The following is a 20053-nucleotide window of genomic DNA, read 5'->3' on the forward strand; positions in this document are numbered from 1 at the left end:
CACAATGGTTTTTACCCAAAACCTCTGATGATAATGATCCACACCCTTTTTCACACTTTGGCTCATGCGATGAAGCACATGATCAACAGTGCTCAACAACTCTAACTCCCACCAGGGCTCAAAATCTGGGACTCTCCACCATGTGATGTAACAAGTAGTATAACAAATTACTTTTTCAGAGGAGTAATTAAGTAACTTACTGCATTACTTTGAAAAAAGTGTTCTGTATGTGTAACACTGACTTTTTAAAATAACGACTCAACACTGATCACAACAAAGAGGGAAAATACCCCAACAAACATGCACAAACATTTGACCCACAGCATGCAATTAATCTGCCAGTGACAACCGATAAGGAATCAAAAAAATAAGTGATATCAATAATGGAATCGAAATTCCTAAATCCTTCATTAATCCCATCCCTGGGTGTTATTACACAAAGACAGAGAGGAGATTCCAACCAATCAACAAATGATATTCAAATGAGCAAGGGTGTGAGCACCCCTGTGTCTGTCATGTCTTTGAGAGAAGCGGTTTGTAAAAAATGGCTTATAAAAATGGAAACTGCCGTTTCTAAATGAAGGTGTTTATTATTCGGGGGAAACAAATCCAAACATAGATGGCCCTGTGTGCAAAGGTGATCCCTCCCCTGCCCCATTATAACATAAATTAACTTTGGAAAGCTGGGTTCAGTTTCTCTAGTCACACCTAGCCTTGATTACTGATACACTTCAATCAAGAAATTTAAATAGGACCTGCCTGACAAAGTGGAGTAGACCAAAAAGATCCTCAAAAGCCATACATCATGTCACGAGCCAAGGAAACCCAGGAACAAATGAGAAACAAAGTAATTGAGGTCCCTCAGTCTGGAAATGATTATAAAGCCATTTCTAGAGCTGTGGGACTCCAGTGAGCACCATTATCCACAAAAGGCAAAAACATAGAACAGTGGTGAACCTTCCAAGGAGTGAATTGCTGACCAAAATAACCTTAAGAACGAAGCGAGGACTCATCCAAGAGGTCACAAAACACGCCAGCACAACATCCAAAGAACTGCAGGGCTAACATCAATGTTCATGACAAATTGGGCAAAAATGGCCTTCATGGCAGAGCTCCAAGATGAAAACCATTGCTGTGCAAAAGGAACATAGAAGGTCATCACAGTTTTACCAGAAAACATGTTGATGACTGTATTCTCTATACTGACAAAGACAAAAGTTGTACCTTTGGAAGGTTTGAGTCCCATTACATCTGGTGTAAAACTAACACAGAATTTCAGAAAAGGATCATCATGCCAACATTAAAATAGGGTGGTGGTAGTGTGATGGTCTGGGGCTATTTTGCTGCCTTAGCACATGGAAGACTTGCTGTGTTATATGGCACCACGAATCTTGCTTTCTACCAACACATCCTGAGGAAGAATGTCCGATCATCTGTTTGTGACCTCAAGCTGAAGTGCACTTGGGTTCTGCAGCAGGACAATGATCCAAAACACACCAGGAAGTCCACCTCTGAATGGCTTAAAAAAACAAAATGAAGACTTTGGAGTGGCCTAGTCAAAGTGCTGACCTAAATCCAATCTGAGCGCCTTGAGGCGACTGTTGTTGTGATTTGGCGCTATATAAAACATTAAAAAAAAAAACAGAATTGAATCGATCAAGATTCTGTGGCATGACCTTAAAAAGCTCCAATGTGGTTGAATTACAACAATTCTGCAAAGATGAGTTGGCCAGAATTCAAAGACTCATTGCCAGTTATTTCAAACACTCTACTGCAGTCAACCAGGTATTAGGTTTAGGGGGCAATCCAAAAAAGAATCCAGCGATTCCAGTGGATTCCAGTGAAACACCATGATTATCAGCATAGTGTACAGTTTAAGCTAAATAGTATTCTACACAGCTCACTACAAAGTTGTGAAATTGGAATTAAAGTGCACTGATTGTACCACCAAAACAATTCAACGGACATGTTTATCACGATTGTTTTTCACCAGAAAAACATTTTTGTTCTATTGCAGTGTAAATGCTGTTAAAATGTTAAGTTACATAATTTCATGAATATATATAGTTTGCGTTGAAATGTCTTTATTTGAAATGTACATGTGTAAGGTGAGAGCTAGTGTCTCGTGAGAATACCCTTAACGAGAGCACACGAGACTTTTCATGGACTGCGAGGGAGCAGATGTCTCTCATGAAGCGATTTAAGCTAAAAGTTTACTAAAAGAAAGGGCAATACAAGGACTTAAGGACCTCTTTTCAGGACAAGCAGCCAACGAGGTATTTGTCATTTGAGAAATGTTTTTTATTTGTGTTTTTGACTTAATATGTGTACTGTAAAGTTGCTAATTGTTTGTACTGTTCGCTCGTGACCAGTTCTCACGGCGTATTGGCGTAATGGCGTATCGGCGTACTGGTGATGGTGAAGCTGAGGAGAGAAGGCCCAAGTAATAAACGCCCGTTTCAAAGAACCGACCTGTGTCTGTGTTGTCGTGAAGAGAGCTACAGTGAGAACTCGCCTGCTCAACACGGGTAGGAGAGGACAGGATCGCCGCGGATGACGAAACGACGCGGATCCGGTGCATCACGTCAGATAAGCAGAGTGCATAACGCATATCGGCACAGCATTAACAAGCAACGGTGGTTAGACTGAGTTAAAGCGCTAATTTTCACGTTTAAGATCAGGAGAAGCTCTACCACAAAAGTGAAGTTAAGGTGGTGTGAGAAGTGGTTAAATGTGAAAATTGCAACTAAGGGACTCATCTGTTATTCTTGCTTGCTTAATGTAGAGATTAATCCAATGTGTTTGCATTTATAGTTGTTGTACATCACAAGGTTTATAGAACAAACAAGTAAATATTTAACAAGCTCACAGGTTATGAGTAATTTTGAGTTATACAAAATTTGCTGAGTTTAAAGGGCACCTTATGTGAATTTTAAAGGGGTACTATACTGATGTGAAAACTTGAAAACCTTTAGTAATGTAAATGATAAGGATTTAAGGTATTTCTAAGTACATTTACACTGTTATTGTATATTTGTGATAAGGTGATTTTTGTTGTTCTTGTCTGTTTGAAACTTAAGTTCAGTATTGAAGTCAACAGTGTGTTGGAAGACTCATACATACATTTATGAACCTTAATTCAAATTAAGTTTATTGCAACTTTCACTTACACATAGTCCAGAAGAAATCTAGTTGAAGTTTAATAGCTGCACAATCACACTGCTATAATCTCAACATGTCTAACATAAGCAGAGAGACCTGCCATAAAGATGCTGAACAATCCGCTCAAGCTGAAGCTACTGTCACTGAATCTGCAGCAGAACTAGAGGGGCTTCGAAGAAGTGAGAGGGCGCGTACCCTAACAGAAAGGGGAAGAGCATACCAAGATGAGAGACTGAAGCACATTCAACGCAAATACAAAATCATCTATGAGAAGTGGAGGTGTCATGCACGAATAGGCAAAGAGTTATTAAGTGGTGATGCTTCTAACTGAGCTTATTGAGAACATCAAAAGCACCTGTTCTGATGTAAAGGTGGTTTATGAGGAGCTGCGTCAAGCGCAAACCCCTGAACCAGACCTGCGGCGCAGGGTTGATACATGCATGTCATTCTCAGAATTTATTATTCAAAGAGCAGAGAGACAGCTTAAAGGTCATGAAGCAGATAAAGATGAAGAGTCTTGGCCTGATGCTGGATCTGTTCTAGGCTCAACAGGTTCTGTTTCTAGACCACTGTCTCGTCAAGGATGTAGTTCTACCCACTCTAGCAGCCACTCTGTCAAAAGAATAGAGGCTGTAGCTGAAGCTGCTGCAACTCAGGAAGTCTTGGCAGTGTTGGAGGAGCAAGAAAGGGAAGAAACAGAACTTCAAATGTTAGAGGCTGAGAACCTAGCCAGACAGCAAGCAATCCAAGATAAACGTAGAAAACTTGCACGCCTAGAAGAAGTAAAGAAGCTAAATGCTGCTAGAGCTCGAGTGAGGGTCTATGATGAAGCTGAAGAAAACATAGAAGCAACTGATTTGTTGTATGGTAGTGAAGTACTGCCAGAGCTTAGAGTCGCTGACTCCACAGTACTTCCAGTCACAACCCATTCTCTCAATGCATCAAGTCCCCCATTTATTCCTCAATCCCTAGCAGTCACAAGTCAAGCTCCTTGTCCACAACAGCTACCTCAGTCTCCTCCAGCCTCAGTGTTGAGGCCTCAAGAGCAGAATAGCTTAGATCTGGTCAATGCACTAGTAGAAGCTATGAGTGCAAACCGGCTCCCAACACCAGAGCCTGGAGTGTTTACAGGAGATCCCTTGAAGTTCAAAGACTGGCAACTGTCCTTTGAAACATTAATAGAAAGGAAGAACATCCCAAAGAATGAAAAACTGTATTACCTAAGAAAGTACTTAGGTGGCACAGCAAAGAAGGCCGTGGAAGGATTTCTTCTATTGGGCACAGAAGCAGCATATGACTCAGCCTGGAAGCTTTTAGAGAAACGTTTCGGAGACCCATTCCTAATTGGGAAGTCACTCAGAGACAAGCTGCATGCATGGCCAAAGATAGCTCGCAAGCATCCTTAGAACCTAAGAGAATTTGCAGACTTTCTCAAGAGCTGTGAGGCTGCCATGTCTCATGTCAAGATGCTGGAGGTCTTGAATGACTGCGTTGAGAGTCAGAGGATTCTGCTGAAATTGCCAGATTGGTTGGTTTCCAGCTGGAATCGCAAAGTGATGGAAGTCAGACAAGTGAAAGCTGAGTACCCACCATTCAAGGTGTTTGTTGACTTCCTATCAAAGGAAGCAGATCTTGCTTGCGATCCAATTTCCTCAATACAAGCACTTAAGAGTGTTGAAAGCGAGAAACCAAGGCATCTACGAAGCCAAATAGTTCAAGCAAAGACTCTGACCACAACTACAACACAGAGCAGTATTACATCATGTGTTTTCTGCAAAAGGACAGGACACATCCTAGACAAATGCCGAAGTTTCACAGAAAAGACAGTTCAGGATCGTGTTAAGTTTGTACACACAGAGAAGCTTTGCTTTGGATGTTTGAAGACCGGTCATCACTCAAGAAAATGTGATAACAAAAGCACGTGTGAGAAATGCCAAAAGAGACACCCAACATGTTTGCATGACGATAAGTTCAAGGAACGTCAAAGGCCAATCCACCTAAATGCAAGTGAAATTTCAAAGGACAAGGCAGACACCACAGAAAGGACCGCAACAGCCACTTCCAACAGAGTTATTCAAGAGGGTCTAAGCACACGAACATCTTCTATCTTGCCAGTCTGGGTGTCATCTATTAAGCAGCCAGATCAAGAACTGCTAGTTTATGCACTCTTAGACACACAGAGTGATACCACCTTCATACTAGATGAAGTAGCTCAAGGCCTGAACACAAACAGAGAGAATGTCAGTCTGCGACTGTCCACAATGTCTGCCAAGTCGACAGTTATTCCATGTCAGAAAATGACAGGTCTACAAGTGAGAGGATACAACTCAGAGAAAAGGATTCCACTACCACCTGTTTTCACAAGAGAATTTATTCCAGTAAACAGGCTGCACATTCCTACCTCTGAAACAGCTCTAAAATGGCCACATCTAGAGCAACTGTCAGAAAAGATTCCACCACAGTTGGATTGCGAAGTAGGCCTTCTTATAGGCTACAACTGTCAACGAGCCCTCCTCCCAAGAGAGATCCTGTCTGGTGACGAAAATCATCCATATGCGCAGCGGACTGATCTGGGCTGGAGCATTGTTGGTTGCTCACATTCAGCAAGCGACAACAGCGATCCAATAGGATTCAGTCATAGAATCATAGTACGACAAGTGACACCAACTGTGCATCCATCAGTTCAGCTAAAGAAGGAAGTGCACTTTGCGTGCAGGACTCAAGTCAAAGAGATCAACCCACTTGACATAATTAAGACTTTTGAATCAGATTTCACAGATCACTCAACAGATGATAATCCAGTTTCTCAGGAGGACCTCCTCTTTCTGTCTAAAGTGAAAGCTGGAATAAGACAGAAGGAAGATGGCCACTATGAACTTCCGCTTCCTTTCAAGACAGACAAACCTAATCTTCCAGACAATAAACAGTGTGCAGTTCACAGGCTCAGCTCATTAGAGCGTCGACTGAGGAGAAATGAACAATATTACACGGACTATGTCAATTTCATGAATGAAATCATAAGTAGAAGAGATGCTGAGAAGGTGCCACAGTCTGAATTAGACAACCAGCCAGCATGGTACATACCGCACCATGGTGTCTACCATCCCCACAAGCCCGGGAAGATCCGTGTGGTTTTCGATTGTTCGGCACGCTACCAAGAAACCTCTCTAAATGACCATCTCTTGACAGGTCCAGACCTGACTAACACATTAGTTGGTGTGTTGTGTCGATTTAGAAAGGGTCCTATAGCCATAATGTGCGACATCGAAAAAATGTTTCACCAGTTCCACGTTGCAAGGGAACATCAAGATTATCTCAGGTTCCTCTGGTGGGATGGAGGTGATTTGGATTCTGAACCCTCAGTGTACAGGATGAAGGTACACCTCTTTGGGGCAGCTTCATCCCCCGGTTGCTCCAACTTTGGACTGAAATACCTAGCTTCACAAGGCCAAGGCAAGTTCAGCAAAGAAGCCATTAAGTTCATCCAAAGAAGCTTCTATGTAGATGATGGCCTGACAAGTGTAAGGTCGACTGCTGAAGCTATACGCCTGGTAAAGGAATCAAGAGCTCTGTGCAAAACAGGAAATCTACGGCTACATAAGTTTGTATCCAACGATGAGAGTGTGATTGCAACAATTCCACCACAAGAATGTGTTCAGACCAAAGATCTAAACATGGCTCTAGGAGAACTTCATATCGAGCGAGCACTTGGAGTTCAGTGGTGTGTTGAGGCGGATGAATTTCAGTTCAGGGTGGTGGTAAAAGAAAACCCACTGACAAGGAGAGGCGTTCTCTCAACTGTTGCCTCAGTCTATGATCCACTAGGTTTCGTGGCTCCATTCCTACTTATCGGCAAACAGATTCTTCAAACACTGTGTAGAGACAAGGTAAGCTGGGACGAACCTCTCCCCGAGCACATCCAGCCACAATGGGAGTCATGGCTCAAAGATCTGCCTCATTTGGCAGTTCTAAAGATTCCAAGAAGCTACCTTCCATCAAACTTTGGTGAAGTCTCACTATATGAGCTTCACAACTTTTCTGATGCAAGCTTCAAAGGGTATGGTGCATGCTCATACCTTAGAGCGGTGAGTGAAACAGGACAGATAAGTTGTTCACTTGTCTTGGGGAAAGCAAGAGTAGCCCCTACCAAACTAACAACCATCCCAAGGCTTGAGTTATCTTCAGCTGTGACCTCAGTCCGCATTGGTGATATCATTAGAGGCGAGCTGGAGATTGAAAATGTGCAAGAGTATTACTGGACTGACTCAAAGGTGGTCCTTGGCTATGTGAACAATGATGCTAAAAGGTTCCAAACATTCGTGGCCAACCGCATCCAGCGAATAAGATCTAGCACAAAACCTGAACAATGGCGACATGTCAACTCTGAAAACAACCCAGCTGATGGAGCCTCAAGAGGATTGACTGCAGTTCAAATGAAAGAATCTAGCTGGCTGAAAGGACCCAACTTCCTTTGGCAGCAAAATCTCCCACATGAAGTGGGAATGGTGGGAGAAGTTGAGGCTACTGATCCTGAACTTCGGAGAGCACATGTTCATGCAGTTAAAGCAAGAGAACAGAATCCAATGGTAAACCGTTTAACTAAATTTTCTGACTGGTCCAGAGTGGTGAGAGCCATTGCCAGGCTCAAGAGATTTGTCAGAGAGTTTAAGGGATTTCAGTCGAGAACTAATGAGTCGACTAATCTTGAAGAACGAAGAGAAGCAGAGATCTTCATCATCAAACTCGTACAAGAAGACGCTTTCGCTGAAGACATAAAGAAAATAAGAGGCAAGAAGGAACACACTTTGAGCAGGCACAACAGGCTACGCCAGCTGAATGCTTTCCTGGACGAAACCAATGTTCTTAGGGTGGGAGGACGGCTGTCTCAGTCAGCCTTACACCATGATGTAAAGCATCCTGCGATTCTTCCGAAAAAATCTCATGTGTCAGCTCTGCTGGTCAAACATCATCATGAGCTTATACACCATCAAGGAAGGGGCATGACCATGAACGAGTTGCGCGCAAGCGGAATATGGGTCCTAGGATGTGGAAGTGTGGTCTCCTCACACATTTACAAGTGTGTAAAATGTAGACGATACAGAAGAACAACTGAGGTTCAACAAATGGCAAATCTACCAGGAGAGAGAATTGAGACATCTCCCCCCTTTACTTATTGTGGGCTTGATTGTTTTGGCCCCTTTATTGTGAAGGAAGGAAGGAGAGAGTTGAAACGATACGGATTGTTATTCACCTGCCTATGTTCTAGAGCAGTTCACATAGAAACCCTTGACGATTTGACAACAGACGCATTCATGAATGCACTTCGATCATTCATAGCTATTCGAGGACCCGTGCGCCAGCTAAGATGTGATAGAGGCACAAACTTTGTTGGTGCTAGAAAGGAGCTTTCTGAATTGCTTGAAGGAATGGATCAAGACCGTACAAGGGCGCTTGGTTGTGAATTTGTGCTGAATGTCCCATCAGCTAGTCATATGGGAGGAGTTTGGGAACGCCAGATTCGAACAATCCGAAGCATCCTGATAGCTATGCTCGACAAGTCCGCCAGCAGACTTGACACCACAACTCTAAGAACGTTTCTGTATGAAACAATGACCATAATCAACAGCAGGCCACTAAGTGTCGAGCATCTTCACGATCCTACTGGTCCGGAACCCCTCACTCCCAACCACATTCTAACCATGAAATCATCTGTAATTCTGCCACCCCCTGGACAATTCTGCAAAGAAGATCTCTATCTGCACAAAAGGTGGAGAAGAGTGCAGTTTTTGGCCAATGAATTTTGGCAACGATGGAAACGAGAATACCTGCTAAACCTCCAACAACGACAGAAATGGCAGAAGCTGTCACGAAACTTGCAACCAGATGACATTGTAATATTAAAGGATGACAGTGCACCAAGAAACCAGTGGAAGCTTGCAAGGGTTGTGGAAGCCCTGCCCAGCGCAGATGGCAAGGTGCGAAAGCTAAAGCTTCTGCTCAGTGACACTACTTTTGATAAGGGAAAACCAATCACTAAATCAGTTTTCCTTGAGAGGCCTGTTCACAAAGTAGTTACATTACTTGAGGCCACCTAAAACACACGTAAAGCTAAATGACCTACACTTAAATGTACACTCACACATCACTTCCTTATAATTTTCATTGAGGAAAATCTCTCATTTTAAGTCAATGAGTGATTTTGGTGGGAGTGTAAATACTGTTAAAATGTTAAGTTACATAATTTCATGAATATATATAGTTTGCGTTGAAATGTCTTTATTTGAAATGTACATGTGTAAGGTGAGAGCTAGTGTCTCGTGAGAATACCCTTAACGAGAGCACACGAGACTTTTCATGGACTGCGAGGGAGCAGATGTCTTTCATGAAGCGATTTAAGCTAAAAGTTTACTAAAAGAAAGGGCAATACAAGGACTTAAGGACCTCTTTTCAGGACAAGCAGCCAACGAGGTATTTGTCATTTGAGAAATGTTTTTTATTTGTGTTTGGACTTAATATGTGTACTGTAAAGTTGCTAATTGTTTGTACTGTTCGCTCGTGACCAGTTCTCACGGCGTATTGGCGTATTGGCGTAATGGCGTATCGGCGTACTGGTGATGGTGAAGCTGAGGAGAGAAGGCCCAAGTAATAAACGCCCGTTTCAAAGAACCGACCTGTGTCTGTGTTGTCGTGAAGAGAGCTACATGCAGTGTATGCAGATCAATAACAAGTAGCTCAGAGAAAAATCAAAGCATTTGCTTTGAGAGAACGGTCAGGTATTTCTTTGCTGCTGGTGGCACTAAAAAGTTGGAAATCACTTCACTCAGTGAAAACAGATTTACTAAAAAAAAGTGGCAGACATTTTAAAATTGATGTGTTTTTGATATGTGCATATGTCCTTCGACTGTATGTAAAATGACTGTAATATCATTACACATAGGTTCTTGCTGTAGTGTGAAAACAAGCGTATATAATAATGTGGCAGAGATTTTTAAATTGAGACATCTGTTTGTGGTACCCATATTACTCTTGTTCCTGTAAAGTGAAAACAGCTGCATCTCGCCTCTGTCAGTGCGCCCCAGGGTGGCTGTGGCTACAATGTAGCTTGCCATCACCAGTGTGTGAATGTGTGTGTGAATGGGTGGATGACTGGATATGTAAAGCGCTTTGGGGTCCTTAGGGACTAGTAAAGCGCTATATAAATACAGGCCATTTACCATCTAATAAAGTTGTTGGATATTGTAAAATTAATGTGTTGTTAACCATACTGTATATTATTGTATGTTATTGCAAAGTTAGACACTTAGAAAGACAAAAATAAACACTCATAATAACTAGAATAATAAATCTGACAAATAATAATAATATCCAACCATAAAATAATAATAATAATAATTCTTGGATGCTATTGCATTGGCACACTAAATAATAATAATCAGAATAATAAATCAGACAAATAATATACAGTATTTCTTGATGCATGCTCAATCATCCAGATAAGGAGATTCCAAAAAATTAGGAAGGCTTGGTAAGGTTTATGCTGCACATCAACTTTTAAATGTCCGCCATTACTGATGAAAATCTCAAAATCTTAGAAGAACTGCAGCCACTTCCCACTCTCTCTGAATGGTACTCATAACCATTGATCAATGGTCATTCCTCAGTGATCAATAGCAGTTGACCAATGGCCTTTGATAGGTGGTTGCTGATCAATGGTCATGACAATTTGCATATTAATGATCAAGAAACTGACCTGTCAGCCCATTGTTCGCCAGTGGTGCTAGTTTCATTCATCATGCAAATGTATGTTCATAAGGGTGGGGAAACCTGCAGTCAGCTGAGACTGAAGAAGTCACTTGGATGAATGACGAAACATTTCTCCCACTGAAAGTGCTACGTCCAGATGAACTGAATCAACTTTCGGAAATGCCTCAATACTGAGACTCTCCAACAATTGCACTTAGAACTGAATAAGCTTCTAGGATGAGAGGTGAAACGTCTTCAAGAATTACTTAGAGAAGTCCAGAACCTTTTTTCCCAAGCTCCTTAGACAATGCCTCAGTACTATTGTACTGGCACACTCAATAATAATAAAGATTGGGATGTCAATACTGTGAATGCTTTGGGACACTCAAATAAGCAGATACAAAATGGTTTTTACATTGCATGCTCAGGCACCAATCGTAGACAGAACTGACACAACAGGGTCCTATTTTTAAAAACCAAAAACCAATCTGTTTGAAGCAGATACTGTCTCAACTACTGTTGATAGGTGCATACTGGTATCCAGGAAACATCACACACTAACACCATACACAGGATGTGTGGTTAGTGGCTAATCTAGAAATAATTCATCCAACTTGCCAGCACACATTCTGACAGATACAATATATCTTTACAGAATAGCTCTGTCCTGACTAATTTGAAACCTCCACATTTCATTTTTGGCAAAGGAAATTTTAAATGCAAGGTTTGCTTGACAGCAATTTAAAATGAACCAAAGTCTCTAACAACAAATGCACTCTTATCTATTATTTTGTCAGTTTACTAAATTGAGAAATAAGTAAAGCCAAGTCCTACCTGCGGGCGACATAGTAGAACACTGGATTTCCAATCTTTGAGGTCCCTGCCTGGTAGAAAATGTTGAGGGTCTTTAAGGCTTTGAATTCCTCCTTCTCATGTACTTGATGCCTGTAGAACAAAAAGAAGCGCTGAAGATAGTAAATTAAGCAAATAAAGTTACAACCCAACTGGTAAAATAACAAACCAGTTTTATTTGTTGTTTCTCTATTGTCCCCTTGGCCCTTACTCAGAGGTTTATCAGACTTGTTATCTGACTTAGTGCTCAGTTCAAATAAAATAATTGTTGTGGATGATTTTGACAGCCTCAACACAGCATTTAATCTATTATTAGACTCAATTAGCTTCTCTCAAAATGTAAAAGAACCCACAACAACGTTAACCACACTCTCCATCTAGTTCTGAGATATGGCATGGAAACCGAACATTTAAAAGTATTCATTGAAAACCCTTCGATCATTTCCTAACAACAATAAAATTTACAATAATGGATCACACAGCAGTTGGGAATACTTTTAAATACAGCCGATAGCGCTGTAACTAAACTTAAGGGTATAATTCCTCCACTGTTATCTTCTTTAATGCCATTTGCTAACACAGTACAGAGCAGCTACCTTAACTCGGGTTTTATCCTGGATTCCAGCATGCTGTCTGCCTTAGTTTATGAACACCTTTATCCATGCTATCTGATGGGTCAAGATACCTCATCCTCCTGTTTTGATATTTTGTGCCTGAATCCTTATTTGGCATCCGCAGCATTGCCCTCCTTGGTGCATGCAGGAGTCGGGAATAAGAATCTGTTTTATTGTGCAGGTGGACGTCAACCTAACCCAAATGGCTTGTTTTTAAAGAAGTTTAGTGATTTATTATTCTCCACTATTAAGCTGTTTAGGATTGCTTACAGATGGAAATATTAACATTCACATAGATGATTAGCTCCTGTTTCCAAGTTGTCACCTTGGATAAATTAGATAAACACCATACGCCTCTTAAAGTGTTCTTGTGGAAAAGGTGAGCACTAGTGAAGGAAAATTCGGTTTGTATTCATCCCCTTCAGCAAAAGGATCTTTTCATCTTTTCTTTCAACAGTTCAGTTAGAGATGCACGGGCTGACTGTTTCTCACACTTGGTTACAAATAGAACAGGTAATCCTATGGCGTTATTTGACACCATTAATAATATTGTTACTTCTGCTCCACCTGCTGTCCCACTCTCCTCAGTATATACAGTCCTGATTAAAAGTTTAAGACCACTTGAAATAAAATAATATTTTGCATGGTTGGATCTTAACAAGGTTCCAAGTAGAGCTTCAATATGCAACAAGAAGAAATGGGAGTGAGACAAAACATTTTTTGGAGCATGCAATTTATCGAAAACAATGCTTAAATTGAAACAGGCTGTTTTATAACTGATTAAAAATTTAGGACCACATGCCTTTAAGAGGCAAACTCTATGCAAAAATGTGAATTCATTGTCATCTTCTGTCAGGTAGTCACGATGGCAAAGGCAAAAAAACGTTCCCTTTTGGACCGTGGTCGGGTTTTTGAACTGCATAAGCAGGGTCTCTCGCAGCGTGCCATTGCTGCTGAGGCGGGACGCAGTCAGACAGTCATTTGGAATTTCTTAAATGATCCTGATGGTTATAGGAACAAAAAGATCAAGTGGAAGACCCAAGAAACCCTTACCAGCACTGAGCTGGAGGATCCAATTGGCTGTTTGTCAAGACACTGGACAATCCTCGACCCAAATTAAGGCCATTACTGGTGCCGACTGCAGCCTCATAATCATCAGACGGCATCTTAGACCGAATGGCTTCAAAAACATTAAAGATCTTAAATGGTCTTGTCTCATTAAATGCCAGAGACTGAAAGAGAGCACTAAACACTGAAAGGTGAAAGAAAGTTTTATCCTCTGATGTGAAAAAATTTAACCTTGATGGTCCTGGTGGTTTCCAACATTACTGGCATGACAAGCAGATCCCACCTGAGATGTTTTCTGTGCACCACAGTGGAGGAGGCGCCATAATGGCCTGGGGTGCTTTTTCCTTCAGTGGAACAATGGAGCTTCAGGAGGTGCAGGGGGGGCGAATGGCCACTGGCTATGTCCAGATGTTGCAGAGAGCATCCCTCATGACTGAGGGCCCTCGTCTGTGTGGTAACAACTGGGATTTTCAACATGACAACGCTACAGTACACAATGCCTGCAGGACAAGGAACTTCTTGCAGGAGAATACCATCACTCTTTTGGACCATCCTGCGTGTTCCCCTGATCTAAATCCAATTGAGAACCTTTGGGGATGGATGGCAAGGGAAGTTTACAAAAATGGACAACAGTTCCAGACAGTAGACACCCTTCGTGTTCGTCGCTTGGAGAAATGTTCCTTTTTGATCGGCTGTAAAAAAGCCCGTTTCAGTTTAAGCATTGTTTTCAATAACTTGCATGTTCAAAAAAACGTTTTCTCACTCTCATTTCTTCTTGTTGGATGTTGGAGCTCTTCTTGGTTCCAACCATGCAAAATATGACTTTCTGGCATTTTTCAAGTGGTTTGAAACATTTGATTGGGACTGTGTATGTTCTGCTCGGCCTTAGTGGATCATTGCACTGTTGACTGTAGTATTTAATTACAGTGATTAGAGCATGCTATAGGAATGAAAGATACTGTGTTGCAGTGATTTGAATCATAACTATTTAATAGACTTCACCTTGTTCATTTAAATAGGGACCCCTCTTTAGGGCTGTTCGATATAACGATATATATCGGATGACGATATAAAAAATCTATCGTTTCATTTTATGCTATCGTTTGTTTCGTGGTGTCGCAAAATAAACTGTTTACGGCAATATTTTTTCATCGTTTTGATGGTCACTGTAGTGGCTATATTCATTTCTCTTTCTCTTATATTTAATATAGCCACACTACGGACGGACAAGCGCCTGTTTTTATGCGTTGTCGTTAGCAACAACGACGGTAAAACCATCGCGTGTCAGCTTGTTTATTTTCCACATAAACCTTTCACAATAAAGCTCAAGATCCTGTTGAGACTTTTCAAAATAAACTGAATCACACGAAAGAGTATGCAGAGTATTTACGGATGAGAAGCAAAGAAGAGCCGTCAGGTGCTAAAAAATAGACCTTAGACTCAAACGTTAGAACAGGCTTTTCCCTGCAGCACGCCGTGTAATAAATACAACAAAAACGGCGGCCGTTACAACATGTGTCTAAACATGCATAATTTCATGCATCGGTTAAAATACTTGACTCCAGGTACACGACACCCAGCTGGAAACACTTCCCGCAAGTCGAGCTGCCCGAGATTCACAGAATTTACAGAAAATGTTAAATTTTTGTGATTTATATCGTTATCGGGACGATAGAGGTCTTATATCGGGACGATGAGATTTTGGTCATATCGCACAGCCCTACCCCTCTTCACACACTAAGGTTAATTATTAAGGTCCACAGGGTTCAGTGCTAGGACCAGTTCTGTTTACATTTACATGCTTCCCTTAGGCAACATCAATAGAAAGCATAGCATACCTTCTACCTACCTGCCCATGAAGCCAGACAGCACAGACTGATTGTCTTAAAGGCCTGGATAACCTCTAATTAATATTTTTTGTCTCTTTTTACATTTATGAAGAATATCCTTTGCTCTTAGACTGCCAGCTTACTTGAAGTTATAAGGGTATTAAAAGCAGAAAGGGGGGGGGAAGAGCCTTCACCTTTCAGGACCCTCTTCTGTGGATCTAGCTCTCAGTTTGGATTTGGGAGACAGACACCCCCTCTACGTTTTAGATTTGGTTCAAAACTTTCTTTTTTGACAGCAAATAGACAGGGCTTAATCAGGTCGCCCTGAATCCTCCTTTACTTGCGTTGCAAAAGGCCTAGGCTGCTAGGGCTTCCCATGATGCACTGAGATAAAAGTTGAAATTGAATACAATGAAAGCTTCCTATAAAGTGTTAATGCATCTAAAACTAAAGATGGACAGACTTACAACCCATAAATGGGAAAAAAGTGCTTATTGAGTCAGAACCATTATGTTGACAAGCTGTTATCAATCTTACCTGGTCATAAACTCCTCAAACTTGGAGCTGGTCAGATTGAGACTAGACCAGTGAGTGTCAGCCACAGGTTTGTGTTCCGGCGGTCCTAGGTAAGCCAGCAAGGTGGCCATCTTGTCAAAAGGTCGCCTACCTACAGCCTTGTGGTCCCTAAAATAAAATTGTGACTCATGATTTAATGATCAAAAATAAAAATGTAATGATTAAAAATAAAAATAAAAAATCTAATTTAATGAAATACAAAATTCTGACCTGTTACTGGATAAGTACTGGCCAATTCTTTCCTGATTATTCCACAGCAGCCGGTGGAGAGCCAGCACATTACCGTCACTGATAAATGACAGACTGTGGTTGACAGAATCACTGGGTGGAGAGTCAGATGCTATGTCCAAGAAAAACCTGGGGCAGAGAGAGAAGATTGCCAGCTCAACTTAAGGTCAGAAGAAACACGACAGCAAGCACTTCACTGATTTAGTTTGCAAAGTTTTTGGTTTGTCTGAACTGTCACATGACCACATAGCTCAGGTTTCCCTGACTACACAAACTCTGTTGATATAAAATGTTTGATTCGTTTGTTATTTTTTTGTTAGTGACTGGTCAAACAACTGATGAACAGTCAGCATGAACAGTCAGCATGGTGGTACTAGTGAGAAGAGAGGGGATCATTAATTGCCACGATGAGTCTGTGATTCATGTCAGGCAGCAGGTGTCAAAAAATTACGACAAGGAAAAGAAAAAAATCTAAAGACTGAAAAAGTTGCTAATTGCCAGAAAGAAATAACATCTGGTGTATCTTTATATAAAAAGCATACCAGAGGTTCTGGGTCTAACAAAAGTATTATATGAGGAGGGTTTCAGCATGTGAGTTCACATACACTGGAGTAAATAATTATTTGATCCCCTGCTGAATTTGTAAGCTTGCTCACTTACAAAGAAATCAACCATCTGAAAATTTTATGGCAGTTTCACTTATCGGAGGGAGACAGACTATAAGCCAAAAATCCAGAAAAAAACGCATTACATAAAAATAAATGATGCATGTCTATAACCCAGCCAGAAATCTGTCTCTCACCGATTGGCTGCATGTTCATGTGGCACACAGATTACCATCTCATCAAATCAGTTACAGATATGCCAACTTGTTGTGTAAATAAAACATGCCTGTCCACAGAATGATTTTTCTCCATTCCTACCTATTCACTACCATGGGCAAGACCCCACCACTGCCCGCCTATTTTCAGGTCTCAGAGCCCTCTCGCACTATGAAAACTAACCAGAAGGTATTTGGGACAGATTATATATTATATTGGCTAATTAAAATATATTTAAGAAACAAAACAAAACAAGCAGTCCTATAATGTCCAATATTTGAGCACACACTGACAAAAAATACAAACAAACATATCAGTAAATATACTTTTTAACTGGATATAGTTAAGTTAGAATTTCACAGCAATCCATTATATAGGGGGCAGGGATATCTCTAGGGATAGGGATACAAACAGTATTTACAGTAACAGTAGTTCCCTGCATTTACCTTCGGGCTGAATCAAAGTTGCTCTTCACAAAGTCATTAAAAGGCCTCATGTGTTCTTCTTTTGTAAATAAGACGTGGTTTGCAATACTCTGCAAAATCTGAAATAAAAAATACAAGAGATTCACAATAAGCTCATGTTATGTGAGTTGTGTGATCTTGCTCGAGTTCAAAGAGAATGGTTACCCTCAGGTTTAATCCTGATATCAAATACAGGTTACTGGGAGCTGAACAGACACTTATATCAGGTACACTATGCCAAAAGATTTCTCTTTAATGCAGTACAGTGTTTCACTATCTTTGTGCTCAGTCTCACAATAAAAACTTACCTCCTGCTAAAATTATTAATGTCACTCTATACCCAGACTGTAGGAGCTTCTTTTTAAACCAGACGCGATCACAAGGTTTAAGATAGTCAGTGACATTTTAAACTTTATTAGTCATGTGTCTATGATGCCTACTCATTGATGGCATTTTTGCCAAACAAAATTAGGTTAAGGACACTTTATTTGTACCTGTGGATACAAATAAAGGGGGTAAAAATACATTTCTTTAGATCTCTTCTTGTACGTCACTTATCCTCATGTGGATTTTCAAAAAACAAACAAACAAAAAACCCAGAAAAAAAATAAATAAATCACAGAATAAGTAAAAAGTTTGGCTATTGGAGCCAAACTGTTTTAAAGGTTTGTTCTTCTGCTCCATTGAACTAGAAGACTTCATTCAGAAGGAAGAAACTGAAAGTTGATATGCACAGGATGCAAAGTGTCAAACAAAATTGAACCAGCCAATGGGTATAATTCTCTGGCATACAGAGATGCTGGGTTCAGCTGTCGCTAGGGATGGGAATTGTGAACCGGTTCTTGTAGAATCGAATATCTTTAATATGCTGCTTAGGGATGGTGTTGACTCTCAAACAACCCAGTGGGAAAATAATGAGAATTGAAATTGAAAGGAATCGAATTAGGCAGCAGCCTCTTTGCTTAGGCTGCTGCCCCCGTGACCCGGCCCCGGATAAAGCGGATGAAGATGGATGGATGGATGGAGGAATCGAATTAAGAAGTGATATTGATAATGGAATCTGAATCGCTAAATTCTTATTAATTCCCATCCCTAGACTTAGGGATGTAACCATTTTTTTCTGGTTACTTTCATGGCAGCCCTCATATCCAATAAGCTTACCTTGGACATGAGTTTGAGCCCCCGTTCTATCCTGGGCAGAGGCTTCTTGTCTAAAATACCAGTCTCATAGGGGGACACAATAGCAGGGTTGATGAAGCGCAGAAACATAGCACTGCCCACCGCACCAATGCTGTTCTGTGGGAACCGCTGACTCACAACCTGTGTGAGGGAGTATGGAGAGAGTGGAGGGAAAAAAAATGTTGGCGAACACAAACGGAAAATACAGAACAGAAGGGAAAAGTATAAGAAGAGGGACCAGTTTGAAAAAAAGGGAAGGAGACAATATTAAAAGTTGATTTTGGTACATTCAAGAGCAAATGAGGGAATGATAATAATAACAAAATATACATGTATCAATATGTGTAACAGAGATATTTGAGTTGAGTCATGATCAGGCCAAAAAATGCTGCGCTCAGGAGGAGAGCCTAGCTAGGAAGAAATATGACAAAAGACTTGGACATGATCCGAGTTTATTCTGGTTGTACCAGGAGTGAAAAAGGTTTTTACTCCAGTTACAGCAGAAGAAACATGCAAGAGAGGAAAAACATGACAATCAACCCAGCTGTCTCCTCTCTGTTGGTGAAAGATGAAAACAGGAAATGATTACACAAACTGACAGAAGACAGATGACAGATGTTAAGCCATGAATTGTGATTAAAGTATAAGATGGTGGTGCCTCTTTTAATTCAATTACTAGAAGAAGAAATGAAAAAATACAAACTTCCTACAAATATATATACACAGCTACAACATCAGGCTATAACCCCATATCATCAACACAAACGTCAAAATCATCAGTAAGGCTTTACAATTATGGACAGAGACAGCTATTCCATCTTGTGGATCAAACTAAGTTACTAAAAGAATGACGGTAACCTATAACTTTATTATGTTATTTATTTTGCATCTCATTCCAACCACCCATCAGCAGTTGTTTTATTACATGCAGAAAATGCATATGATAAATGCGCGTTGGGTGACCTGTTCATTGGTAGATAGATGACACTGATGACAACACATGAAAACTCGCTAACCTGCTATGAGCAACAGAGGGCAAGGATTAGTGAGTGTCAGAGCCACAATCCGGGAGGAAACACAGACCACACATTAACACATTTCACACTTAGATGCACTGGTCCAGGAATGCCTCAGGTAGATTAAGACAGGTGGTGAAGAGAAACAGCACAGGAACTATTATTAAAGACCAAGCCGCTGCACAAGATGTACCATCGAGAGATAGCGAGGCTGTTGACATTAAGAAATCCTACCACTGACTACAAGAGTCCAGCCTAAAGGATACCAGAAGCTCTTATCCCACCAGCACAAGAACAAAGCCTAAGCACTAGACCTCTAAAGGCAACAGTCTACCACAGCTGAAAGTTGTAAGCTACGCAAAAGTACCCTGCAGATGGAATACAAGTTGGAACAGCATTTACTTAGAGGCACAACCAGGTTGCTGGAACAGTTTCCAATAACATCTATGTACATCAGGAGTTGGGAATCGGTGGGAAAGATATCGTCAATTTTTTATGTTC

General features: G+C 40.9%; 1 protein-coding gene and 1 pseudogene across 4 annotated transcripts in view; one reads left to right on the plus strand and one right to left on the minus strand.

Moving 5' to 3' along the window:
* Nucleotides 1-20053, minus strand: part of nf1a (neurofibromin 1a) — a 132674-nt gene that overhangs the window by 41577 nt on the left and 71044 nt on the right. For all 4 annotated transcript variants that reach the window (XM_085371617.1, XM_085371616.1, XM_085371618.1 and 1 more), the window contains 5 exons: nt 18519-18677; nt 17340-17437; nt 16055-16201; nt 15806-15952; nt 11740-11850 (listed from right to left, as the gene is read on the minus strand). In XM_085371617.1, coding sequence (XP_085227743.1) covers nt 11740-11850; nt 15806-15952; nt 16055-16201; nt 17340-17437; nt 18519-18677 — 662 coding nt within the window. The remainder of the gene's footprint in view (nt 1-11739; nt 11851-15805; nt 15953-16054; nt 16202-17339; nt 17438-18518; nt 18678-20053) is intronic.
* Nucleotides 3236-4568, plus strand: LOC146618261 (uncharacterized; annotated as a pseudogene).

This window comes from Diplotaxodon limnothrissa, linkage group LG14 (assembly GCF_057381915.1).
Source record: "Diplotaxodon limnothrissa isolate DT_005_m linkage group LG14, D_limnothrissa_male_GT1.1, whole genome shotgun sequence".
Lineage (NCBI taxonomy): Eukaryota > Metazoa > Chordata > Actinopteri > Cichliformes > Cichlidae > Diplotaxodon > Diplotaxodon limnothrissa.